The 27,986-nt window shown below is 44.1% G+C and overlaps 1 protein-coding gene across 1 annotated transcript in view; it reads right to left on the bottom strand.

Moving 5' to 3' along the window:
• The window catches only part of KIF26B (kinesin family member 26B), a 451,434-nt gene that overhangs the window by 64,529 nt on the left and 358,919 nt on the right, over nt 1-27,986 (bottom strand). The window contains exons 6-9 of the mRNA XM_087424452.1: nt 22,991-23,197; nt 18,054-18,147; nt 16,599-16,861; nt 13,556-13,739 (exon numbers count right to left, since the gene is read on the bottom strand). Coding sequence (XP_087280578.1) covers nt 13,556-13,739; nt 16,599-16,861; nt 18,054-18,147; nt 22,991-23,197 — 748 coding nt within the window. The remainder of the gene's footprint in view (nt 1-13,555; nt 13,740-16,598; nt 16,862-18,053; nt 18,148-22,990; nt 23,198-27,986) is intronic.

Consider the following 27,986-nt stretch of genomic DNA (forward strand, 5'->3'; position numbering starts at 1 on the left):
ACTAGCCAAGGCTGGGGAATTAGCCACCTGAAAAGATTAGAGGGAATAGTGCACAGCACTCACACAAGGCCAGGAATAGTGCTTTCTCCCAACAGCCACACTGGAAAACCTCAAGAGTCTCAGGGCATTGGTTAGAGTACCCAGAAGAATCTTGCTTCAGTAGGGGGGAACACCCAGCCCTAGACTGAGCACTGACTGGGTCCCACCTACAAATCTTAAAGGCAAGACCAGAAAGGACCAACCTTTTTCCAAATAACTGCATCCCCAAACAAGGCTTAAGAATATTTACAAAAAACAAAAATGTCCAGAACCCAATCGAAAATAAGCAGGCATGCAAAGAAGCAACAAAAATGAGACCCATAACAAAGAGATCATTAAAACCCACCCAGAACTGACATAGATGTTAGAATTGACAGAGAATGACATTAAAACAGTTATGACAGTATTTCAAATGTTCAAAAAGTTAAGTAAAGACATGAAATATATAAAAAAAGACATAAACTGCATCTACATAGAGATGAAAACTACCATGAGGTGAGTTGAAAAATACACTGGATGAGATTAATGGCAGATTAGACATTGCAGAATGAAAGACTGGTGAATCTGAAGATATAGCAATTGAAACTATCCAAAATGAAATACAGAGAATAAAATAAAAAACAAATAGAAAAAAGAAAGAAAAAAAGATCTGTAGGACAACTTCAAGTGTCCTAGTATGTGTGTAATTGGAGTCCCTGAAGGAGAAGACACAAGGTGGTATAGATAAAATATTTGAAGAAATAGCCAAAATGTTGATAAAATTTGATAAAAACTATAAACCCACAGATCCAAGAAGCTAAATGAGTCCCAAGCACAAGAAACACAAAGAAAATTAGACTAAGGCACATCATAATCAAACTACTTAAAACCAATGATGATGAGAAAAGTCTTAAAAACAGCCAGAGGAAGAAAACATGTTATATATAAAGGAACAAAGATAAGGATGATGGCAGATTTCTTGTTGGAAATTATACAAGTGAGAAGACAGTAGAGCAACATTTTTAAAGTACTGAAAACTGTCAACCTAGAATTACACATCCAACAAAAGTATCATTCTCAGACAAAAGGGAAATAAAGACTTTTTCAGACTTACAAAAAGCTGAAAGAATTTACCATAAGCAGATCTACAAAGGATATACCCAAAGGAATGAAGAGCTTTGGAAATGATAACTATGTCAACAAATATATGTTTTTTCTCTATTATTTAAATCTATTTAAAAGATAATTGTCTGTTAAAATAAAAATAATAACACCGAATGTATGGGTTATAACATATGCAAAATTAAAATGTTTGACAACAATAGCACAAAGGTTAGGAGTGAAGAAATGGAAGTACTCTACTGTGAGTTTCTTATTCAATACACAAAGTAATATAATATCACTTGACAGTAGACTGTAATAACTTAAAGGCATATACTATGAATCCTAAAGCAATTACCATATAATGAAAAGTTATAGCTAATAAGCCAACAAAGAATATAAAGTAGAATTTTTAAAAATGTTTAGTAACTCCAAACGAAAGCAGATAAAAAAGAACAGAGAACAAAGAACAGATGGGTCGAATAGAAAACATATAGAAAAATAATTTGGACCAAACCATATGAGTTGAATCACATTAAGTATAAATAGTCTGAATACTCTTATGTAAAAGGTAGAGATTGTCAGACTGGATAAAAAAGCAAGATTATACACTGCCTATGAGAAATGCACTTCAAATACAAAGAAATAATAGGTTGAAAGTGTAAGTGTGGAAAAATCTATACCATACAAACAGTGGCCATAGAGAGCTAGAATGGCTACATCAATATCAGACAAAAGAAACTTAAGACAAAAAAATGTTACAAGAGGCAAAGAGGGACATTTTATAATGATAAAGGGCATGATTCATCAAGACGTCATAACAATCAAAAATGTTTATGCACCTAGTAACAGAAGCTCCAACGCATGAGGCAAAATCTGATAGAACTGCAAGAGGAAATAGGCAAGTCCATAATTATAATCGGAAATTTCAAATACCCCCTTCTCAATCATTGATATAACAAGTAGAGAGAAAACCAGTACAGATATAAAAGATTTGAGCAACACTATCAACCAACTTGTTCTACTTGACGTTTGTACTTGACATTGCTGTTGACTCAACCCAACAGCAGCAGAATACACATTCTTTTGAAGTGCATACAAAATATTTACCAAGACAGACCCGTATTCTGGCCCATAAGACAAATCTAAATAAATTTTAAAGGATTCACATCATTCAAAGTATGTTCTCTGACACAATGGAGTTAAATTAGAAGTCAATATAGAAGGATATGTGGGTTTCAAAAATTTTGAGACACAACAACACAGCTCCAAATAACCTACGGTCAAAGAAGAAATCAAAATGGAAATTAGAGAGTGTTTTTAAGCGAATGAAAATGAAAACACAGCACATTCAAATTTGTGCAATGCCCCTAAAGAAGTACTGAGGAAGAAATTTACAGCATTAAGTGTCTATATTAGAAAAGAACAGGGCCGGCCCCGTGGCTTAGCGGTTAAGTGCGTGCGCTCCGCTGCCGGCGGCCCGGGTTCGGATCCCGGGCGCGCACCGAGGCACCACTCCTCCAGCCATGCTGAGGCCGCGTCCCACATACAGCAACTAGAAGGATGTGCAGCTATGACAGACAACTATGTACTGGGGCTTTGGGGGAAAAATAAATAAATAAAATCTTTAAAAAAAAAAAAAAAAAAGAAAAGAACAGAGGTCTCAAATCAATAACCTCAGCTTCCGCCTTAAGAAATTAGAAAAAGATGAGTAAATTAAGGACTAAAGAGCAGGAAGGAAATAATTAACATAAAAGCAGAAATCAATGGAATAGAAAACCAAAAACCAATAGAGAAAATCAATGAAACCAAAAGCTGGTTCTTTGAGAAGATCAATAAAATTCATAAATCTCAAGCACAAATGATCAGGTCAGAAAGAGAGAAGACACAAATTACCAATGCCAGGAAGGAGAGAGGTGGCCTCACCACAGTTTCTACAGATATCGAAAGGATGAAAAGGAGACATTACTCCAGTAAATTAGACAACTTGGAAGAATGGACAAATTTCTTGAAAGATATAAAGTACCAAAGCTCATTCAAGAAGTAATAGTGTGAATAGCTCTATGTCCATTAAAGAAATAGCATCTGTAGTTAACAACCTCTCCACAGGGAAAGCTCCAGGGCCAGATGGCTGCACTGGTGAATTCTACCAAACACTGAAGCAAGAAAAAAATACCAATTCTACACAAATTCTTTCTAAAAATTAAATAGGAGAGAATACTTTCCTACTAATTCTATGAGGCCAGGATTACTCTGATACCAAAAATAGACAAAGAAATTACAAGAAAAGGAAACTAAAGACCAATATCCCCCATGAACATTGATGCAAAGCTCCTAAACAACATGTTAGAGAATCATATTAGAAAATTGTATCCAGGAACACATAAAAAGGATTTTACACCAGTAAGATTTATCCCAGTAATGAAAGGTTGGTTAACAAAAAATTAATCTATCAATATAATTTACCATATTGACAAACTAAAAAGAAAAACTATACGATTCTCTCAGTTGATGCAGAAAAAGCATTTAACAAAATTCAACATCCATTCCTGATAAAAATTCTCAGCAAATATATAAATAGAAGGCACTATCCTCAGTTTGATAAAGTGTCTATGAAAAACCTACTGCTAACATCATACTTAATGGTAAAAAACTAAATGCCTTCCCTCTAAGATCAGGAAAAAGACAAGAATGCCCACTCTCACCATTTCTATTCAACATTGCACTGGATGTTCTAGTCAGTGCAATGAGGCAAGAATAAGAAATAAAAGGTATCCAGATTGGAAAGAAAGAAGTCAAACTGTCTTTATTTGCAGACTACATGATTATCTATGTAGAAAATCTAAAAGAATCCCCAAAAAAGCAACTAGAACTAATAAGTGAGTTTAGCAAGGTTGCAAGATACAAGATCAACAGACAAAAACTACCTATTTCTATATAGCAGTAACAAACAGCTAGAAATTGAATTTTAAAATACCATTTACAATAGCATAAAAAATATGAAATTCTTAGGGATAAATCTGACAAAAGAAAGATCTGTACACTGAAAACTACAAAACATTGCTGAGAGAAATTAATGAAGACCTTAAAAACTAGAGAGGTAAATTGTGTTCATATGTCAGAAGACTCAATATTGTTAAGATTTCAATTCTCTCCAAATTGATCTATAGATTTAGTGTAATCCCAATAAAAATTCCAGCAGGCTTTTTTTGTAGAAAGTGATTCTACAAAATCAATTTAGAAGCTGACTCTAAAATTTATATAGAAATGCAAAGGACTTAGAACAGCCAAAACAACTTTAAAAGAGAAACGCAAAGTTGGAAGGCTAACGGTACCTGATTTTAAGACTTATTATAAAGCCACCATAACCAAGACAGTGTGGTATTGGTGTAAAAATAGACAAATTAATCAATGGAACAGAATAGAGAGTCCAGAAACAGACCCAGACAAATATGGACAAGTAATTTTTGACAAAAGTGCAAAGGTATTTAGTAGAGAAAGGATAGTTTTTACCAGAAATGGTACTGGTACAATTACACATATATAATTGTTATATATACCTTTAATCCATACATTGCACAACTTATGAAAATTAACTAAAAATGACCTAAATACAGAACCTAAAATTATAAAACTTCTAGAAGAAAGCATAATATGAAACCTTTTTGATATTGGGTTAGGGAAAGATTTCTTAGACATAACACAAAAAACATGATTTATAAAACAACACATAGATAAATTAGACTTCATCAAAATTGAGTATTTCTGCTCTTTAAAATACATGGTTAAGGGAATGAAGAGGTAAGCCACAGACTGGGAGAAAATATTTGCAAAACATATATCTGATAAAGGACTTGTATCCAGATTATACAAAGAACTCTCAAAACTTAATTATAAGACAAAAACAATTTTAAAAAGGGCAAAAGACACTTCACCAAAGAAGATGTATGGATACCAAATGAGCACATGAAAAGATGCTAAACATCCTTGGTCTTTAGTTAAATGCAAATGAAAAACACAGTGAGATACAGTATATATCTATTAGATAAAAAGGCTAAAATTAAAAAGACTGACCATACTAAGTATTGGTGAGGATGTGGAGGAACTGGAACGCTCATGTACTCCTGGTGGGGATATAAGATGGTACAATCACTTTAGGAAACAGTTTGACAGTTTCTTGAAAAATTGGACACACATCTACCATATGATCCAGCCATTCTAGTTCTAGGCATTTACCCAAAAGAAAAGGAAACATATGTGCATATAAAGATTTGAAGAATGTTCATACAACAAAGCATCAACAAAGTACAACAAAGAATGTTGATAGTACTTTTATGTGTAATAGCCCCAAACTGGGAACAACACAAATGTCCATCAGCAGGTGAATGGACAGGCAAACTGTGGTATATCCAGACAATGGACTATTACTTAGAAATAAAAATAAATGAAGAATTTATACACGCGACAAATTGACTGAATCTAAAAATAATTACGCTAAGTGAAAGAAGCCACTCAAAAGAGTGCAAACTGTATGATGTGATTCCATTTATATAAAATTCTAAGAAATGCAAACTAATGTATAGGAACTGAAGGCAAATGGGTGGTTGCCTGGGTATGGGGAGGGGGATGGGAGAGGATCTGGAGGGAGTGATTTCAAAGGGTCCCAAGAAAACGTTCAGGGGTGATGGATATGTTCATTATCTTGATTGTGATGATGGTTTCATGGTATATACATATGACAAAAGTTAGTAAATTATATACTTTAAATATGTGCAGATTATTGTATCTCAAGTATATCTCATTAAAGTTGTTAAAAAAAAAAAAGGAAACTTGCCTGTGATCACGCTGTCAGTGGTACAGCTAGGATTCACACCTTCAAGACCTGAGTTCTTCATCCTACACCATGTGGCCTCAGGCTCCTAAGACAGCTGAAGCTACAAGGCTGCCTTTCTGTCCCAGGCTCCACTCTCCCAGGGCAGTGTGGCCCTCAGCACATCACCCCAGCTCCTGGATCATCTCCCTTTCCTCCCCCACGCTCCCCAGGCAGCAGCAGACTCCTGCTCCTCAGGCCTCTGGATTCCTGCCTTTCCAGGGTGGCCCCGCTCACACTGTCAGACCTGGCCCCCCTCTTGTTGCTTCTAGGACAGCTGCTATTCCCTCTGCCTTCCCCTCGTCTGCGTGGAAGGAAGGCAGCGAAGGGAGAAATCGAAACTTTCCACAGCTGTTGTGGAAGCCACATCACCTGGGGCAAGGTGGAAAAGGCGCTGGTTGAGAAAGCTGAGGCAGGGGGTGGGATGCGGGTGCGTCTGCGTCCTGGCGCATGTGCGAGGAGCATGTGGGCAGTGTCTGCAGCGTGGGCGCAGTGTCCGGGCACCCGCACATCTGCAGACAGAGCCCATGTGACAGTGCAGACGTGGGAGGGCGAGGCGCTGCTCACTCTGTAGGATGAAAACATCCGGGAAACACTGTCCTAACCCTAATCTAGTCTCTACCCCATCCCACGGTCAATTTCCACGTCCAGTACCGACAAAAAACGGTGATGCGTTTCCAGAAAGCACAGCAATTCAATTCAGGCTCTCCAGTTACTCTGGTACATCTGTGGCCAAGAACTTTTCACATTAAGGACACGATATTTTGTTTATCTTCCACTATCCCCAGTAAAAACCCTTAAAAGGGAGGATATAATATGTTACTTCTCTTCTATGCCATTTTCTATCATGCAAGATCAGGTCACGGCAGCGTGCTGGGGAAATAGTTATTTTTAAAGCAAAACATCATCTGTTTTGCAACCTAATTATATAGACAGGAGAAGCTCAGATATTCCATGTGCACTGCAGATTAAAGGGTAAAGACAGGGACCAATTTGGACTTTCAGACTCTAATAGTCCATTTGATGTAATGGAATAAAATGCATAATGTACGTGTAGTAAAACAGAGCACAGAGAACAAAAGGCACAGTTTAGACTGTGCTGAAGAATAATATTATAAAATACCTGTAATTATACCTGCATGACTCAAAATGAAGAGTCACATTTAGACAATGGAAAATCGACTCTGCTCTATGCCCATTGGAATTTCAGTAGTCACAGAATTTCGTACATGGCACTTAATCTAGAATGCTACAAGAGGAGTAAGCACAGGCCATGTGTTGTTAGCAAGAATTTACATGACTACAGATGGCTGGAGAGAAAGCAGTTCTATAATCAATGAATGAAAACGGTGATAATTAATGCAGGTAAAAAGCAAGTTCCTCATCGACATCTCAGATTTCTGAGGTCATGGCTGCAGGGTTAAAGGAACATCACTCAGCGCCTGAGGAATCCTTTGTTTCTATTCTAATAAGTATATTTTGACTCTAGAGCTTGACCAAACCAAACTATCCACATGCTTCACTCTCCCCCCAGGAAGCAATACACTAATTTTACCCCACTCCTGAGCCACTGTCCCAGCTCATGGTTATTGAGCACCTGGGAGGTGCCAGGAAACGCTAAATTCTCCTAACGTCACTTCATCCCTACAATAATCCTGTAATGCAAGAATTGGTTCCATCTTATAGATGAGGAAAATGAGGTTCACAGATGTGAAATAAATCACCCAAGATCTCACAGAAAATTAATGTTGAATCTAAGATGACAATCCAGAGCTAACTATAAACCATGTAGATGCTCTTTTAACTCACATAACTTAGTGGTTCCCAAACTCTGCTGTACGTCAGAATCACCTTGGAATCTAAAAAAAGATGGATGCCTGGCTCCCACTCCCAAGCTTTCTAATTTAATTGGCCTGGAGTGTGACACGGGCACTGGGATTCACGGAAAAGCTCTCCAGATTATTCTAATGTGCAGCAAAGTGGAACCACTGCTTTGCCACCTGGCCAGGTTAGTCAGTGCTCTCCATCACGTGTGTAGGGTTGATGCCCACAGCACACTGAACGCTCGTGGCCAGTGCTGGCTGCCCTCTACTTTGTCTCTGTACTTTTGCTCCCCAAAAGTGAGCTGTGTACTTATTCACAGGTCAGCTGGGTCTCCTCCTAACTCTAATTAGGCCACTTGTACTTGTTACTATAGACAAAAATATAATCAAATATTATGTAAACCAATAAAATATGAACTGTAAAGAGAGTTAATGTTTCCTTAAAAACTAAACTCAATGCTTTGGAAAGATGTGTTAAAAATTAGGTTTTTTTTTTTTTAAAGATGCTGAATTAGGTGTGAATGAGAAATTAAAGAGTGGAAAATTTTTAAGAATCCAGAAAAGTCTATACCCAGTTGGCTGCACAAGTGTCCTTTAAGTTCTTAAATCACTTAGAAGAAATTTAAAGCAAAAACCAGACTTTTATAAACCACATAATCTGAGTGTGGTTTATAAAAGTCAGAACCTTAAGTTGAAAACTCATCTCAAAGAGAAAGCCATGGCCCTGTATGAGAAGACTGATGAATAAATACTCTTTGTATGTTTTAAGTTGAAATAAAATATTTATGATGTGAATGTATCATTTTATATGATTCCCCTTTTTAACTCACTTTCTCAATTGACCAGCTCCTTCTGATTTTTGTTGCATAAGAGGGCTTCTCTGAACTCACCCCATCTGCTTACATGAAGGGTAACTGGATGGTCTTTCTCTTTCTGAAACATTGCTCAACTAGCTAACAGAGAAATCCACTCATTGTTTAAAAGACAGCACACGTTCCATTTGATTTAACACATAGGAACTGAGCACTGATGTGCCAGGCACACTAGTAGCACTGTGGAGGACAGACAGACAGATGGATAACAGGGGCTTGTCCTCAGGGAACTTGTAGTCTAATGGGGCTTACACAAGCCCACGAACGACTGAAATATAAGGTGGAGTAAGCCAATGGCTTACTATCCCCCAAACCTCCAGGGGACGTAAAGGACAAAGATATTACTCAGAGGGAGAATCCGAAAGGCTTTGAGGAGGAGGCAGCTCAAGGGGGAAGTAGGGTAGAGACAAGGTTTTTTCATTGTTGACGTCATTGTCCCTTCCCTTCCCTTCCTTCCAAGAGGAGGCAGCCCTGACTTGGGTGGTAGGAGAGATTGCTAATAAAAGCATGAAAAGATGATTGATGGGTCCCGATTGGTGAGGTCTCAGAAGAGACAGAAGGGGACAGGATACAGAAGGCAAGGAGAAGGAGGAAGCAGACCTGTGGGAGAGGAGCAGGGGGACCCACGTGCAGGGACAAGGAGACTTTGAAGCTAAGAGGAGAGAAGCTGAGGTAATACACCAGGTTAACTCTATCTTCTGCCTACATAGGAAGCTGGTTATCTGCCAGAGTGGCAGAGTGCGGCATCAGGCTTCAGAGAAGGTCTGGACGTGCTGCTGTGATGGAGGTGATGAGAAGGGCCCAAGAGATTACTATGGGAATTCCAGACTGCCCTGTTTGGAATATTGTCTCCTGGCCAAAGATTTTAAAATAATACTACAAAACTCTAAACATAGAAAACCGTCACTTCATTATTGACCAAGGGGGAGGCGAGTGCCTTGCAGTACCCCTCCCCGCAATATGTGGCCATCCTCACTGTACAGAGCTTTGTATGAGGGACAGCAGATGCCCAGCTCCTCCTCCTTTAGAAGCAATGTTCTTTCCTAGATCCCTTTCCCCACATCTACCACCCAAATAATGGATCTCTAGAGTCATATGGACCACACAGCCCTGGATAGGGCATTAGCTGATTCAAGCCATTCCAAGACACATAAAGAAAGAGTGGTTGGTTGTCAAAAGAAAACTGAGATTAAGGAAACAGTCTGATCAGACTTGTAAACAGATAAGTGCAGGCACAGCCGAATGCCCATGTGTGCACACATATAGCCAACCCAGCCCACACTTGGCCTCTAGGCTTCCCCTAGAGCCAACAAAGTGAAAGAACAAATCAGAGACCTAGTGTCATTCTAGATCCTGGGCAATCGTTGTTTTCGAGCTTAGATTAGTCATCAAAGTGATGCTTTTAAAAACCATCTTTATCAACAGGACTTGTAAAACTTCTCTGTCACAAGCGTATTACCCTGAAATATCACTAGTACCATCTTGCTTTAGACTCCTAATGCACTCGTCTTTACTAGGAGCAGCTCCTGATCATTAGGGTTTTAGAGTCTCTTTCTCAATGCTGGAATTCCCAAGGTGGGGGGGGGTCTCAAGACTTTACAGATGTTTAGCTTAGAAAGCTGGAGAAGGCTCCATGATGGGTGAAGAATCAGCCCCACTAATGCTCCAGAAACTTTTTAAACCAGGGAAATATTTTCAGCTTAACCTAGTGTTGTCTGCAAAACAGTGATACATCAATCTAGAATTTTCTTTTCTATCTTGACTGGACATGTTTAAAATATTTTTGTCTCTCTACTTATATGTGCATATGTGTGTGTATAAAACGCATATATATATGTAAGATTCAGGTGCATAAATACACATGGTGTGTTTAGTTCTTGGAGCGGAGAACTCCTTGAATCCATCATCTAAGCATCTAATGGCCAGTTAGCAGCACGCTCTGCTCTCTGCTTCCCCGCAGGGTGACTAATTAATAAACTTTCCCTTAATTGAGTTCTGGCTGCTCAGCCCACAGGGATTATTACTTATATGTAAGTAAACAAAATTTCCATTTTAAACAACACTCCAAATCTCCTCATTATATTTTAAACAGATATAAATTCACTGTAGCCAAGCAAGCCGTGGGCGGGAGGCTGTGCGCATTCTGGCCTGGATTCCCTTCCTCATGAGAAGCTGGGTGCTGTGGCCGGCAGGTAACGTCTCCAGCTCCTTTGGGGCTCAACCCCCTATCAGCCAGGACTCCCGCCTCTTCTTTGTTCTCATCTACAGATACACGAGACAGTACCTGAAGACGTTCTGGAAGCCATTAATGGTATTTGCCTTTTCCTTTAACCTGAATTTATTATTTAAAAGCAATTCACTTTCACAATTTATAAATAGGAAGAGGATGAGTTTGATGTTAAATATTTAACATGTGCCCAGGATTTGTTAAGTATTGACTTGGGGTGGATCATTGGGTTTAGCAACGTCCTAGCCTACACTTTCATGGAGGCTGAATTTTAAGTTCTTCTAGTTGAAGAAATTTAATTCACTGTTTGTTTTCAAGATTCCTTCCTACTTTCTAATTCCAAATTGAGAGAACCATGAAAAAAGTGAAAAACTGAAAACAGAGTTGTAGCTTGGGTTGAAACCTAGAAGGAAGAGGAGATTATCCCACCACTGAGTTTTTCTGTTCAGTGCCATCTGGAAGCCATTTGGCTCAAGACTCAGACTTTGGCGAGTCACCCTCTGCTAAAAGTACAAAAATCCACTGTAAGCTCTGATTACCATTATTATTATTATTGACAGTTTAAAAGAATAAAATAAATATTTTTTAGACTCCTACCTTCATGCTGCTAAGACATAACCCAGAAAAAACAGGGAGGGCAGAATCTAAAGCCAGCCCCCAGGTTGTTAGGAGAAATGTGGATAAAATTCTGTTACAGATTTTAAGGGTCTGGATCTTCTCATCCCTCTCTTAATCCCTTGTTTCCTTCTTTAAGAAAGTTATTCTAAACGGAAGTGCCGTATGTGGTGTGAGCCCTTCATTGAGAATCAATCTCCTTTGAAAGATTCCCATTCAAAATGTTTCGCTCATCCCCAGGCAGACCTTTGTCACCCTCGCTGGTGTCAAGAGAGATCCGGTCTGCTCATGGTACACCTCCCTGGGCGCCCAGTGCCCTGTAAGTGAGGGCCAGTATCTCTAGATCCCTGGGCAGCAGCCAGTGCTGATGGTCACTTGGTCACAGGGGACCAAGGCTGATGGTCAGAGCCTGGAGGAGTGGAACTCCAGCCCCAGGCCAGGGTATACGGTGAGATTTCAGTCCTGGGGGTAGAGGTAGGCGGCAAGTCTCTAGGCCCAGTCAGAACTAAAGGAGCAGGTGGCAAGAAAAATAAGTGAACAACTGATACACGCAAAACATGGATGAATCTCAAATGCATTATGCTAAATGAAAGAAGCCAGACACAAAGGGCAACACAGGGACCACATGATTCCATTTTTATGATATTCTGGATAAAGGCAACACTATAAGGACAAAAATCAGACCAGTGGTTGTCAGAGCTGGGGAGGGGACTGACTACTAGGGGCAAGAGAGACCTACATGTGGCTATAGCTTTGTTCTATATCTTGACAGTGGGGTGATCACACAACTGTATAGATTTGCCAAAATTCATCTAATGACACATAAAAAGAGGAAGTTTTACTGAATGTAAATTATACCTCATTAGGCCTGAATTAAACAACAACAATTAAGGAGTAGGGACAATGGCAGGAAACTGGGCCAACAGAAGTATTGAGATGAGAGAAGGAGAGAGCTTCCACTTGGGGGCAACAGAAGCCCCCAAGAGTTATCTCCAGGGGTACTGGTTTCCAACTCTTTGGGCAACAAGGAGACCTGGGGAGAAACTGGGGAGCCCATCCACAGATCCCAGTTGGATGTCTTAATTCCAGGCTCCACCTAGAATCAGGTTAGTTGATTGCCTCTGCATTAGTCAATTAGCTTCACAATTTCTAGGCACCAGGTTTAGTCTCCTAACTCAGGGCTTTGGTTTGTTTTCCTGGCATCCAGTGTTCTTGAGACAATCATTCAGAGAACACTGGGGGCCAGTTGCCTGTGTTTTGAGAGCCCTGTAGAAGTGGACATCGAGAGACTATGGAAGCTGCAGCCTGGCCAGCCCAGCTCTGTGACTGACACTTGCCTTAGAAAGCCCAGTGAGGTCTGCTCATGGCCCAAGATCCCACCTGAGATACTGAGCTGTGCGCTGGTACTCAGCCACTGAGTGTAGGGCATACACTACTTGACAGACAAAGGATAAACACTGCACCAAGGTCAGTGCTGGCTTTGAAAACAGCCAAGAGGGGACTGTCCAACCATCGAGTTGGGTTCCTGGCATTGCAGCTCCCTCACAGAGCAGGTCCTGGGCCTGGGTTTCTTCAGGAAAATGTCACTGATGGGCATTACCTGAAGGAGGGAGGTGGCCAGAGTCTGGTTAGTTATTCAGAAGTCTGATTTATAGAGTCTTTAAAAACATGACTTTGTTTCTTTCAGGTCCGTATAGTGGACTCAAGGTAGTGATTAACAACACTGGCAGGGTGCTTTGGGGGTATGTGTTGGTCTTACATGATCAGCACCTTGAAGGTTTGTGAACAAAAAGATACTATGAAGCAGTTTTCTAGGTTGGTTCTCGCAGGTTCCCATGGCAAAAGTATCATTGCCAAAGCAAACCCTTTTGCCATGGATGTTCAAAAGTAAACCGCAGCCCAGACCCTACCATTATCTTGAGTTCCAAATCAGCGAACTCCACACTGGTGAAACTGTACTACATTAAAAAAAGGTCACGGTTGCCCTCGATGAGGGGTTTCTCATGAGGGTAGAGACAGGCCGACTTACTTCCTCCTTTCCCGCTCTTCTCCATCCGGTACTGGTAGATGTGCAGGGTGAAGAGCATGTGGGAGTTGCGGTGGTCGTCCTCATCGCAGTCCTGCTGGTTGCCCCGGCGGGAGGCAATGGCGGCGTCCAGGAAGAAGGCGGCCTTCTCCGCGGTGGGTGCCCGCAGCTCGCTCTGGTTCTGCAGCTGGAAGACACAAGCTCAGAGCTGGAGCTGCAGGCTGAGGAGGGCTCACCTGCCACTCGTGCCTGGCCGTCCATTCTGTAGAGGAAAGCTACTCGCCTCTCGAAGGCCAAACGTCCTTCTGGAACAAGGTCCTGTACTCATGTGCAATTCTTAGCTTAATTCACTTCTGAAAATTAACACTGAGCTCACTTATTGGATGAAACATATTTTTACCCATTTTCAATGTAAGTAGAATCTGCAAATAGCAGGTGTGAAGAGCAAATGGTCGTATCCGAGCGATTAACAAGAGCAGGGGGCCCATTACGATGCCAGCAGAAGACACCAAACTGACATCCTGGGCCATCCATTTACCTAAGAAAACATGAGGGCTGTGACCACACCCTGATTTCAAAGATTAGACTGTTTGGAGATGGGCAGATTCTAAAATGTGATTTTAGTCCAGACAGCACTGGTGTTCCAAAAAAGTGAAAAAACTTGGTTAGCTTGAACTCAACTCTCAATTTTTCCAGGTATTTAATTAAAGCCAACTTTAGACCACATCTCCTAGCATAGTTATAAACAAGAAGTAAGTGTAAAAGACACATGAAAACACCCAAGATACTCGAATGTCTCATCTGTGTCATTTAAGGGATATCAATTTTTATCTTTAGTTCCTAATTCGTGTTCACAGCATACTCATTAATTGATTAAAGAAAGCATCGTGGGCAATGTGTCTGAATCCTATGAGATCCCTTGGCAATTACAGTCAACCTTAATCAGAACGATACTATCAGAGTCTGACCAGCTCTCCTTTTTTTGGAAGAAAAGGAAACTCATGTATCTGATTTATTCAAAGAAATAACTTGCAGTATATGCCTGAGGGTCGGTACAAATTCTGACAGTTTTCTACTCTGACTCAAACTGTACTTACAATTCTGAACTGTGAGAGCTGATATTTGGAACCCAAGACCATCAGAATCATCAGACTTCAAAGAGAGATTCTGTTGTGTTCACTGTTTTGTACTTATTATGGCAGAAAAATAAACCAAAGAATTTTTAAGATTTTTCAACAGCAAGAGTTAAAATAAAGATGTTGGTCTCTTCCCCTTCTTCCTCTTAGCTTTCAGTTAACCAGATCCTTCACCTAAGTGGAACTTCATCAATGCAGTTAGACCAGTGAGTGGAGGTTCTAGCATATTTGAATGTCTAGGTGATGCTCAGAGCAGGAGCGGTGGGTAGGGCCACACTGATTTCCATCACAGGTGCTGTGTAGATACTGTCTGAGCACAACCTTATTCTGAGCTTCAGAACAGTGGTTCTTAAAGTGTGGCCCCTGGACAAGCAGTATCGGCATCATCTGGGAACTTGCTAGAAATGCACATTTTGGGGCTCTCTCCCAGGACTACTAAATCAGAAATTCTAAAAGGGGAGCCCAGCAATCTGTGTTTTCACAAGTCCTGCAGGTGACTGTGATGAAGACCAAAGTTTCAGAACCACCAGATTAAGGTTTGCATGACCAATTAGTTTGCATTCTAATTAGATTCCACATCCAAATGGGATCTGATGCTTCTGTTAAAACTATGAACAGCCAATTTTAGTCAGACCTGGTACCCACCCTTTGGGAGTTGCAGAGATCTAACCAGGCAATCACAACTGACAATCAGGAGAAACATCTAAGAGGGCTTCCTGGAAGAAGTGACATTTAGCTGATACCCGAAGGATAAGGAGTTAGCCAGATGAAGAGTGAGAAGGGAGGGGATCTGTTCCATGCACAGGGAACAGAATCTGCAAAGGCCCAGAGGTAAGAGGGAGGATAGTGGGTGCCTTAGAGCCTTGCTACTGAAAGTATGGTCAATCATTGGGAAGCGTGTTAGAAATGCATAATCAGGGGCCCCAGCCCAGACTACTGAACCAGAATCTACATTTTAACAAGATCCCCAGTGACTCATATGCACACTGAAGTTGGAGAGGCACTGCTTTCTTCAGGGACCCAGACGTAGTTGAAGAGGAGTGGGATGTAGGCAGGGGGCAGGTCACGTAGGGCCTTGCAAATCATGAGGAGTTTTGGGACGGAGGATTCACAATGGGATGGAAGGATCTGAGATGCTTTAAGAGGGGAGGAGCATGGTCAAGTGTGAGTGCAGGGGAATAACAGAGGGGCGTCCTCACCTGTGAGCACACTCTCACCTGCGATGAGGCAGGTACTTATCAAAACAACACCTATCTAAAAAAGGAGGCGTCTGATAAAACGAGAAGATAAAGCCTCCTGCTGGAGACTGTAAGAACCAGGGAGCTCCTGAGTCATTCCTCCATCTATTGTCAAAAAGCAAGGGAGAAACGCGTGTAACAGGCACGACATCCCGAAAACTTGAAGTGGAGCTTCTCTTGGCTTCCATAGTTCTAGCAATTATACCATGGTTCTAATTAGAAAGTGGTTATTAGTTTTTCCTACAGCACTACTAATCCGGCCGTAAACCAGTGCCAGAAACACAGTTTATAGAGCCATAAACAGCCCCGGTAATGGCTGTAGCTATTTGTGCAGAGCAGTAAATATTTCGGCTTGTTGTTAAACAAAAGAAAGATTGTACTTCTTTTTTTCCTTTTTGGAAGGGGGCGTAAAGAAAGTGAATTCAATTTCCCCCAAATGCTACAACAATTGTGGTTCCTGCTCATTGTCAATTAGATTCAAGGTACAAATATTTAGGTTGGGCGAGCAGATGGCCCCGCAGCTGCAGGCCATAAAGTTCCAGGCCACTTCAAAGTAAACACTTGTCAGCCTCCCCAGTTTACACGTGGAGTGAGTCATGGGGGAACTGCCCCAGCCTCCGAGGTGGGGACGATGAGCCACCCAGGAGCCAGCCAAGCTCCCGAACCAATCACCTGCGTGCCACAGATGGGGTCCTCGCACAGGTACACGCCCGGGGACTGGCCGTCCTGCAGACTGCCCGTGGCCACCTCGGACAGCAGGTCCCGCAGGTTCTCCTCCTTGCCCCACACTTCCACGGCTGAGATGCGCACTGAGAAACGAGTTCCGGTCTTTTCTTTCCGCTCATTTATGAGCTTGAAGAGCCAAGAGATAGCACAGGGGATGATGCCAAGATTCTGCATGGAATCGTCCTTTCCTATCATGGTGTAGGATTTTCCTGCGGGAGCAAAAGAAAGAAGGGCAGGTTGAGTGTCCGGGCATCATTCTTCAGCATCTCAAGGAGAGATGCCAAGGATGCAGAGGAAAGGCAGTTAAAAGGTGAGAGAAATATTAAGCATCTGACAACAACAAAAAAAGACACTTCCTAGTACTACCGATTAAGTGGCTGTAATTAAGAATGTGAGAGCCCAGACTAATGACAAGATTAAATCACAATTTACCTGGAGGAGGATCCCAAACATCACAGCTCTCCAGTTTTTGCCTGTTTTACAAATAGCGGGAAGGCAGGGATCTGTCATCACTATCATGCTTCTTTTTATCACTGCCCCACAGATTAAGTCCACAGACTCACACTTTATATCCTTTCTCAAGCTAAACGCCGTGTATATTTTTATAGCATGAGCAAATTCCATTAAAATCTGGATTGCTGCTTTGATCAGAGATCAAGACGACCAAAGGGGCAGTGAGATGAAATGGGCCTTCTGTCCTGGCCTAGAATTGCCTCCATCGTCTGTAAGGGCTCTGTTGGAATCTCTGCCAAGGGACACTCTTTGGAGCTCCCCAAATTACTAACTTATCGAGCATGTAAGGTAAGACCTGGTGAGCAGATGGCCACAGGTCAGGATTAAGGAGTCGCCTTAGGGGGATTCGACCCCAAACCCTCGTGGGGGTGTTTTGCTGCCTCCCTTCCCAGGTGCCTCAGCACAGCGGATTCCCGACAGCAGGATGCTCGGAAGCACGATGGCTGTCAGCCTGATTTCCCCAGACGCGTCCTAACACGGTCCTGGGCTTTGCTGGGAGGCTGCTCCTCTGGCTTTTATGTGGGCTCCATCCACCAACCCAAGTCCTCTGGACGGGGTAGGGGGCCCTCTCTGCTTCCCACAGACCCTGCTCAGGAAATGTACATTTTCCTGCTGGCTTGCTTGGTGTGCCCCTAACCTGGACCAAATGAGAACAACCCCGCTCCTCCTGTGTCCATCTCTTGGATCCCAAGGCTTTACTAGATGACTGAGTATCTCAGTATCTCATCTCCATTTCCAAAGCAGAAGTGGTTATTCATGATTATTCAATCCAGTGCCTAAGGGAAACAATCTTTCCTTTCATCTGAGGACTCCAGGACCAATACAGAAGAAGGGAGAGGGTGACCGGGAATCCCACGAGCGGCGGGAAAAAATAAAGCTCTCACTGACCGAGCTTGGCGTGGCCGAAGCAGAACACGCAGCCATCTGCCCCGTTGACCACAGACTGGATCACCTCTGCCACGGTCCCAGCACACACTTCAGCCTGGCAGACACAAGAGGAGACACAGCAGTGAGTGGACCATTAACAAGGGGAACTGGAGCCCGCTTCCTGGGGCTCAGGTCCCAGACTCATCACATTTCCGGATGGGTCAGCCTCTAACGGAGTTCTGGGGGTGCTCAGAACGCTGCGGTACCTCCCGTCCCTTGCAAGACAGATTGTTACAGATGTTAACTGCAAACCACCCTTCTGCTCATCTGTGGTACATTTCAGCTGCTGTCTCTGCAGACGAGGAAGGAACAGGCTGGAATGGGATCACAGAGCGCTTCCATGGACCTCATGGCCTTCCCTGATGTGCCATTCTGGCCTCCTGGACGAGGCATTTAAACTTTCCATTTGCCCTCTGCTAACCTGATCCTTCACACACACACACACACACACACGCACGCACGCACACGCACACGCACACACACAGAGCTCATGAAATGGGCCAGGCTTAGTGGAGGGATAAAGATGATATGCCATTTCAGGAAATGACCTCGAGAAACATCATAGCTCTAACATAAGCAGGAGGCTTGTGATCTATGTCTGCTTTCTCTCCCAATCCTTCCTCCTTCTCTCTCTACATCCTCCTCTTTTCTAAACCAGCCTTTTCTTCCTTTCTCTGCAGATACATTCAACGTATACAGTATCAATCGCCATTTGTCACCATGTCACAATGGGTGGTCTTCAGCTTGTTGTGTGTGGCTCCTCTCCAACTCGATTATTAAGTCTCAGACAGGGACCAGGCTCTTGATGGCTTTTTGTTTTTCCCCATTAACACCCAATAACATAGCACCCTGCAAACAATAAGAACTCAGTAAATTTTGTGGACCAACTCAAAGATCTGGGAAATCTCTCTCTGGTTAGCATCTGAGGCTTTTGCAGCAGCAGGAAGACAAGATTATTCACTGTGTGCTGTTGTCTTCATTTCTGTCTCAGCGCCGGAGTCGGATCTCCTGGAAGCATCCAGAGGCTGTGCAAATGCTGAGTCTCTGCAGTCATCAGAGCAACATGCCTCCCAGTGGGCCTCTGAGACCCGAAGCCTCAGCAATGAATGCAGTCATTCAGCTCCAGGTTGCAGCAGCACAATGAATCTAAGTATTCAGAAATCAATTTTCTCTCCCAAACCGAAATTGAAAAACCACACTCCCCACAATTGTCAATTGTTCCGGTGGTCGCCTCAGCAGCTCTACTGGGGGCTCCTCCTAGGCAAAGGAGACAGCAGGACAAGCCTGCCATGGGGACCACAGGATCTGTCACATCCCCAGGACCTAGGCCGGATGCTAAACCCTGAGACTGAGGCAATAGAATCTTAATGGAATTTGCCAGAGGCGCCTCTGCAGAGCGGAAGAAGTTATTGCTCAGTGAACTCTGCCTTCTTTGGACATAAAGTGAGATGGGCTTTGGGAGGCTGAGAACCTCCATAAAATAAGCCATCCATAAAATAAACTGTATTAGATTCAAGGTCAGTAGGGAGAAAGCCGGTCGTGTATGGACCAAACTGCTATCACCGAGTCCCCTGTGCAAAGGCCTGAGGACATAGGAGACACGGGAGAGGCCTCACAGGGCAGAGTTCCTGCTCAGTATCCACTGAGAAAAGAGTGGTCAGCGACCTGTCCATCTGCTGTTTGTCAGGAGCTGACGATGGCCCCTGGAGGCCCCTTGCTGCCTTTCCCCTTGGGCCCAGGGAAGCAGGCAGCCACAGACCCTGTGGGCAGGGCTAGGTCTGCAGGAAGCCTCTGCTTACCCACAGGTCTGCGTCTTCCCCACCACCCTTACTGGGAACAACTGAATGTTTGTGTCGGCCCAAATTCATATGTTGAAACCTAATGTCCAGTGTGATGGTGTTTGAAGGTGGAGCCTTGGGAGGTGATTAGGTCATGAGGGTGGATCCTCATGAACGGGATTAGTATCCCTATAAAAGAGACCCCAGAGAGTTCTCTTGCCTCTTTCGCCATGTGAGGACATAGCGAGAAGACGGCTGTCTGTGAACCAGGAAGGAGCCCTCACCAGACACTAAATCTGCTGGCACCTTGATCTTAGACTTCCCAGCCTTCAGAACTGTGAGAAATAAATTTCTGTTGTTTATAAGCCACACAGTCCGTGTTGTTTGGTCATGGTGGCCCAAATGGACTGAGACACCTGTCCTAAGACAGAGCCAGAGGTCTGCCCTAACAGTGGGCGGCTGATGACTGCCAAGGCCACTTAAGGGTACTAAGGATGACTCATAAGAGCAACGAGGAGCAGGGACTGTTCTAATCACTGCTTAGCTTCGGGAAGCTGATGTCCTTAGAGACTGAGAGAAAGCAAAATTCATAACTGCCTGGGGCCCCCGTAGTGGCTGGTGCTCCACGGGCCCACAGCAAGGACCTGAGAGCCGAGGCCCACTCTGCACTTTCCTGCTCCGGAGGCTCAAAGGTGCTCAGCCCATGGGCGCTGAGGCTGGCCACAGCCAGCAGCATGATGTTACTATTAACAATGATGAGATAATAGGAAAAACAGCTCCCATTTATTGAATGCTCACTATGTTCTGGCTCTGTTCTAAGCACTTCACGAGTATCAACTCAATGAATCACAACAGCTAAGGAGGTACATTTGGTCCTGTCTTCATTTGACAGACGAGGACACTGGGGCCCAGAGAGGTGGAGTGACTTGCCCAAGGACACACTGCTGGTAAACAGTGGGTAAAATGGCAAAAGGTCAGAGATGCAATACGTACTGAGCAGGACACAGAGAGGCTAAGGGGAAGAATCCAGGAGAGAGGTCTGCTCAGGAAGAGGACTATGAACAAGAGACTTCAGCATTGAGTCTCAGTTTCCTTGTCTGATGGAAAAATAGCAATACCTCCCTTTCCTACACCATAGAATTCTAGGAAGAGTCAAATGGGTTAATGTCTATAAAATTTTTTGAAAACTGCAAATTTATATAAAAAAAGGTAGCTTATTATAACATTAGAAGTTTTAACAAAAGTAAAGCATTCTGAAGCAACTGCAACTGTAATACTGAGCATACGAGCTCTGGAACCAAGAGTGAAATGTAAGCAAAGACTAGCAATAAAAATGGCTCCTTTTTCTGAAATAAATCTAAAACTCATTAATACTCCATGCTTAATTTAGGGTTTGCTTTGGAATTCTCACAGCTTAGGGAGATTTGCTTTAGAAAAGTTTTAACTGTGCTAATTAAATTATTTGTAGGCCATTTATTAGACCCAATGTCAGGTTTAGAATAGTGAGCCCGTTGGGTGGGAGGACACACAACAAATGAGACAAACCATAGAACTTATTCATAAAGTACTTTGTCTTCCCAAGGTAAAACTCTTTGGGGAAACCATATGCTCAGCTTGTTAATGAATGAAGCCTATATATATACTCTGTGCCTATGGTGTAATATAGGAGGCTGAGTGAACATCATTGCCTCCTACACTCAGATGGAGCATGGAGGAAATTTCCAGAAGCTGCAAATTAGCTATCAGCACCCTTGTCCTCAGGTTCTGCTATAGGCTATAAGTCACTCCACACTATTTTGTATACAACACTTATTAGAAAGTGCTGGAAATTTATCAGGAAAGTGCAGATGTCTGAGGCCAAAATGCAGGCCACCGTGTACCTATATACCTGGGTTATAGGTGTCTACTAGAAGATTCAGTTGCACCAATCCATTGCATACTCTGCCAGATGGTGCAACTGAATCTTCTAGGAGACATCTGTTCTTACTGGGATTGACTCCAGCAGCTTTGCTCCAAGAATCTTGGCACTCTGGGCTCCCTAGAAGCCTCCAAATTATACCGATAGCAGATTAACAAAAATGGCCCCAATTCGCCACCCCTCCGTATGTACGTGCTGCTTGCAATGTGACTTTGCAGCTCCTCCAATCAAGAGGTGGAGTCTCTTCCCCACCCCTCAAATCTGGGCCAAGAGAATGCAGCAGAGGGGATGTTGTGTCATTCCAAGCCTAGGCCTCAAGAGGCCGCCTGCTTGGGAACTTGCCACTGCCATGAGAGCCATCCCAAGCCAGCCTGCTGGACGACGAGAGACAATGTGGAAGAGAAACCAGGGGACCTGCCCAAGGCCACCCTAGACCAGCCAGCCAACCCCTAAACATGGGATAGTATCTAGCCAAGATCCGCAGAGCCACCTGCCCGACCCAGAGCTGACCACAGAAACATGAGTGAGCAGAGCTAGGAGCAGAAGAATGCTCAGCTGACCCATAGACTCATGAGCAATAATAAATGCTTATTGTTTGAAGCCACTGAACTGCAGGGTGGATTCTAATGCAGCAACAGCTAGCTTCTCTTCTTCCCCTCTACTCCGCTGATGCAGGCCACAGGACTGCACGTCAGTTTCCCTGCCTAGCACTGCAGTTCCTCACTAGGCCCACAGACCTGCCCTCCAGCTCAGCGTGCTTGTATAGGGCCCCAGGGTCCTGCCTAATTCTAATCCAGTTCCTTGAAACATTTTCTCCTTCTTACACTCACATCCACAAGCCCGGGCAGGAGTGGGATCCTCATGGACCAGTCACCAGCACCTCGATGCAGCTGTCTTCAAACTTCCCATTCTCCCTGCTATCTTCCTGCTTCCCACTGACTGGCTCGCTCTTCCTTCTCCCCGAGGATTTATTTTGTTGAAATCCTGGCACAATGATCCTGCCTAAGGTATGGCACCAGTAATTCAAAAGGGCTGAACTATTTAATGGAGCTCAAACTGGCTTCTAAAAGTTGTGTAGGTGGAGGAACTGGTCCGTTAGACTGCTCTGGAAGACACCCTCCCAACTCATCGGCCCTAGCAAATGAGTAAAACTTCTCGAAACGAATCAACATTGCCTGGGCCCGAGGTGGGTTTACACACACCTGCGAAGCATCTTGGGGAAAAACTGCATCGAAGGCAAACATCTTAGGAGGCACCTGGTTGCCTCTCTTCTGGAAGGCGTTTTGACCTCCACATGTCAGGGGGTCATACAAGGTGATCTGCTTCTTTCGAGGGTCCACCTTTAAGAAAGAGCTGGATTCTGAGGTATCTCGAGCCAAAGTGGAACAGATACGAAGCATGACTTTCACCTGTTAAGAAACAGAGACAAGAAAGTTCATGGAGAAGATAGTCAGATACTTGATGACAGAGCACCCTCATGCACTCTGGAGACCTAAATATACGTGGCAACATGGAACCTTCTCTTGATAAATTAGGATGAAATACACAACGAAGGAGCAACATAATCCTCAATGGATCATGGGAAAACTGATGTATTTATAATTACCAGGTAGAATATTTTGATATGTCCATGACTTTATTACAGAAATGGCACATCATGTTCTTTGTCTTCCTATTAATATAAATCCAAAATTAACGGTACCCTGGTGGCCCAATTACACAGATGAAAAGGTAATCTGGACTGCCAAGCTTTCGAGGCGGGTGTAGTTCCCTTGAAGCTCACAGATCAATAAACCACGGACATAAAAGTTAGCTCTGTAATTTACTCCTCGCCTCTGCTGGTCAAGACTCTTGGAGACAAAAGTCCACAGTTATTAGCGTCATCATTAAAGTCCTGCGAAATGGCCTGCTTTTAATGGCCAGCATTTGAAATGTGCTCCAAGGGGCAACGGTGATAAAAGATTTGTTTGAAACATGTTATTTGGGATCCCATTAAGTGAGTGCGCAGAAGTTGTCCTTTCCAGGAACGAAAGCGCATCTCAGTGGGAAACAGGAGGCAGCGCCCTCCCAACCTGCCTCCTGAGTAATTGGACATGGACATTTCTAGCGCTCACAGCCAGCCCAGCTCCCCCGCCTCGGTCGGGTGGGGTACTTATGGAAACGGACTGCCTGCCCTAGGGTCCTAAGGCGAGCGGGAGGCAAGCTGAAGCCACACGCGGAGCTCTGGAGATTCAAGTCCTGGGGAATGGACAGTGTTTGCTCCCTCACCAGCTCTTTGGTACTACGTTGCTAGTCCAGTCCACATGGGCTAGGCAGTGGGGATGCAAAGACTGCCATACATAAAGCATCAGGGCAGGCAGACCCAGAGACAGATAATTTTTGTAATCTCATGGGGAAATTCAGAAGCTACGCAGAGGGTTGTTTTTGAAACTCCTCTCTGTATCTTGCCCTCTTATCTCATCAATTGTCAGGTCTGATGAAATCTAAGTCATGCGATTTTGGAGAGAGGGGTTGTAAATTTTTAAATAAAATATTTCAAACCTACAGAAAAGCTTAGAGAGTCACCTACATCGTGCATGATGGAGCGAAGTCGTCCTCCTGCCTGTCTCAGCCCTGTCTGCTGAGCACGGGAACTAATTTGCAGGGTACAGAGCTGAAATGTAAAGAACCCCTAGGGCGTTGGGCTCATCGGATGTCCTGTGCTGTGCCCTGCCGTGCTTGTTCTCATCACGTAAAAACAGTACACAAGGGTGAATCCAGAGGCCAGGGGTCACGGGGGTGGGAGCACGAGGTTGGGACTAGGCCTGCCCCTTAGGGTTCAGATCTTGGTTCTCCCACTGTGAGGTCATATAATGGTACGTGGCATTTCCCATGGGTCTATTGTGTGCTAGGGCTGTGCTGTTATCTACAATATCTTCTTTAATCCTCCCAACGAGCCAGTGAGTGGGCACACTTGTCCAGGTTCTATAGATGAGAAAACAGATGTTACAGAACTTGCCCCAAATCGCTGAACCTGTGGGTGGTAAGGCTGGGCTCTGATCCCACCTCTGTCAGACCCCAAGCCCATACTTCTTCCATTATGCCAACCTCTGCTTCCCATGCATAGTCGAACTTCTCAGACCCCCCGTTTGCTTACCTGTAAAACAGGAATACCAAACAAATGCCTATCTCAGGGGACTGTTGTGAGAATGAAATGGATTGACATGGGAAGTCCCTGTTTCTCTTCCCCTCCTCCCTGGACTTGCTTCCCCCTGAATCACGATATCCTAGTATTTTCCAAACACAGTGTAATGAAAAGGTTTTAGAACTCCTTGCCCTGGACTCCGGGTACCATGACTCACAAACAGGATGCCATCGGGGATCACTGCAGACAGAGCTAGGTATCAAGTGCTGGGCCCTACAAGGCTCCTGTTAGTAAAACATCATCAAGCCCCACAGTCCCTGCGTATATGACAATCACCACGACGTCGGTCTACATTCCATTGCAGCACTTTTCCTGTTCACTGTGACTTTCTCCCATCTTATTTCAGATCCAACCATTTCTCTTGCCCCAGTTACACAGCAGCTGTACTAGGAGCACGTATTCAAATTGCAACTTTTGGTGGGTGTCTGGGGCCTCCAGCTGTCTGTAAGCAAAGCCCCTAGCCCAGCCTCAGAAGGGTACAAGTCAAGGATGATGCAACACCGGGCAGAACTGATGGAGTCACGTGGCCCACTGCTTTTCTATTTCACAATTTCACTTGCAATTTCTGGGTAACTAGACGTGCTGCATGTACAATACGAGCTAAGCCGGGCGAGGGCCTGCAGGAGAAGCAGGAGAGAAGGGGCTGCATTAGTGAGTCATTTGTCCAGGGGATGCTCCTGCATCTTAATGAAGTTCCAAGCCTGCAGTTCAATTTCTGCAGACGGGCTGCAGATCCCAGCCGCTGGTCTGGCCCAGGCGATACACAGCTCTTTAAAAGCCCTTTGAACTCTGGGCTGGGGGAATGCCACACTCCATTCTTTTTTTTTTTGCAATTCATTTAAATAAATGGATATCTTTTTCCTCTTAAAGGAAGGAAATTAAGTTTTTCTGCTTCACTTCCTTTGTCATTATTCCTTCAGTCCAGCACTCCACTTCCTGCTTAATCCTCTGTAATTAAAGTGCTCAGGAGATACCACTTGTGATCAAGAACGGCCCTCGGACTTTTTGCCAGAAGTTCTTGCTTTTGGTGCAAACATGGGTAGGTTCTTGGCAACATCGACATGAACCCTTCCTCCCCCTGCTCTCTGGGTAGAGCAGAGGGTCCCTGCGGTGGCCAACATGTACAGCCTTCTCCCAGCTCTCAGGGTCAAGGGGACAGGCACGACTTCACTCCCAACAGCAGAACTGGGAGGAATGGATCTAAAAAGCTTAAAGGCAGAGACAGAGTGGGGAAGGGGGGTCTGACACCCCGATTCACCCAAGAGTAGATTAGCACTTCCTCTACCAAAGTTCTCACTGGTGAAGACCCCACTTTGCCTCATTTATCTAATTATTCAATGGGTGGTGCGAGACAGCTGTTGCTCTGGGCAGCGGTTGTCTTTATGTTCTGCTCATTAATCATTTCAACACTTCCTCCTGGATGGCGTGATGAGACGGAGGGAGAAAGGATTGTGAGACGAGAGAGAGAGAGAGAGAGAGAGAGGGGCAGAGTCTTGTCGGGAACTATACAGACACTCCATCAATGCAAAGGCAATGGCTGACTGCCACACAGCCTTTCTGGGGGCTAGTGAGGAGTGGGCCCCGTGAGCGCTCACCGTTTCCACTATGCATGATCAGGCAGACAGATATTCCTGTCTGTCCCAGTCATAGAGCACAAGTGCATGGTGCAGACCTGGGAAGGCTCTTCACTGCTTGTCTCTCTACCCAGAAGCTGTCCAGCTGGAAGATCTCAGGAGGGCTTGGGGCAAATTTGACCATTCAAAGGAACCCTCGCCAATCAGAGAAAGACTACAGATGATGGTAAGATGGTGGGAGAAAGAGAACACTAGCAATCATTCTCATGCATGAGCTTTGTGCAAACTCCTTTGTGGATCTCCACAACAAAGGCCCTCAACAGACACATATAAAAGAATGACTCTTCCCGGGGCCGGCCCCGTGGCTTAGCGGTTAAGTGCACGCGCTCCGCTACTGGTGGCCTGGGTTCGGATCCCGGGCATGCACCAACGCACCGCTTGTCCGGCCATGCTGAGGCCGCGTCCCACATACAGCAACTAGAAGGATGTGCAACTATGACATACAACTATCTACTGGGGCTTTGGGGAGAAAAAGGGAAAAAAAAAAAAAGGAGGAGGATTGGCAATAGACGTTAGCTCAGGGCCAGTCTTCCTCAGCAAAAAGAAGCGGGTTGGCACGGATGTTAGCTCAGGGCTGATCTTCCTCACAAAAAAAAAAAAAAAAAAACCCAAAAAGCAATGACTCTTCCCTGCCTGCAGCTCGGCCACGGTAAATGCTCACTGAAAGCATGTTGGTGAGAATAGCTTTTTCCCTACAAGGTTAGAGACGGCAGAATAAATTAACCACTAACATCCTTCAATTCCTTTATACTTCTATAATTTGACTCTCTTTACGCTGATGTCTAAGTTCACAGGTGTTTAAGAATCTGCTCAGTAGAAACTGGTCAAGGTGAAGTCAGATCCACCTAACCAGAAATACCATTTGCCATCATTTTTGCCTCAGTCCCAGCAGTGTTAGAATTACCTTTAAGCCTTCCACATCTATTCTTAAGTTTCCAAAACACGTCTGGAAATTTCTCTCTGAGGTAAGTCAGAGGCAAATAGGATAAGTTCATCAAAACACACCAAAAGGAAGAATGATGGGAAAAGGGGAACAAGTGAGACAGTCGGAAGGGATTCTAAAAGTCATCTACTGAGGCAGAACAGCCAAACTGCAGAGCCAAGTAGCAACTAACAGCTGTAGGCCGGGATCCTGTTTCCCTCCTACTGAGGCAAGTGGCAGCGATGGCAATGCTGGGATTCTGCATGGTGGACGTAAGCCATGGAAAAGTGATCATCCTGTCCCCGACAGGTGACTTTCTCTGCCTCATGTGAGAGGGAGCCAAGACGTGGGCAAAAGACTAGTTAACGATCCAGCCCTGCCTGGTGAGAGCTAAGGGTGAAAGTGGAAGCAGCACTGTGCTGTCCCTAGTACAGAGCAGGAGGCCCTTCCTGGTTTCT

The sequence above is a fragment of the Ceratotherium simum genome, chromosome 36, assembly GCF_057802395.1.
Source record: "Ceratotherium simum simum isolate JZ-2026a chromosome 36, ASM5780239v1, whole genome shotgun sequence".
NCBI classification, from domain to species: Eukaryota; Metazoa; Chordata; class Mammalia; order Perissodactyla; family Rhinocerotidae; genus Ceratotherium; species Ceratotherium simum.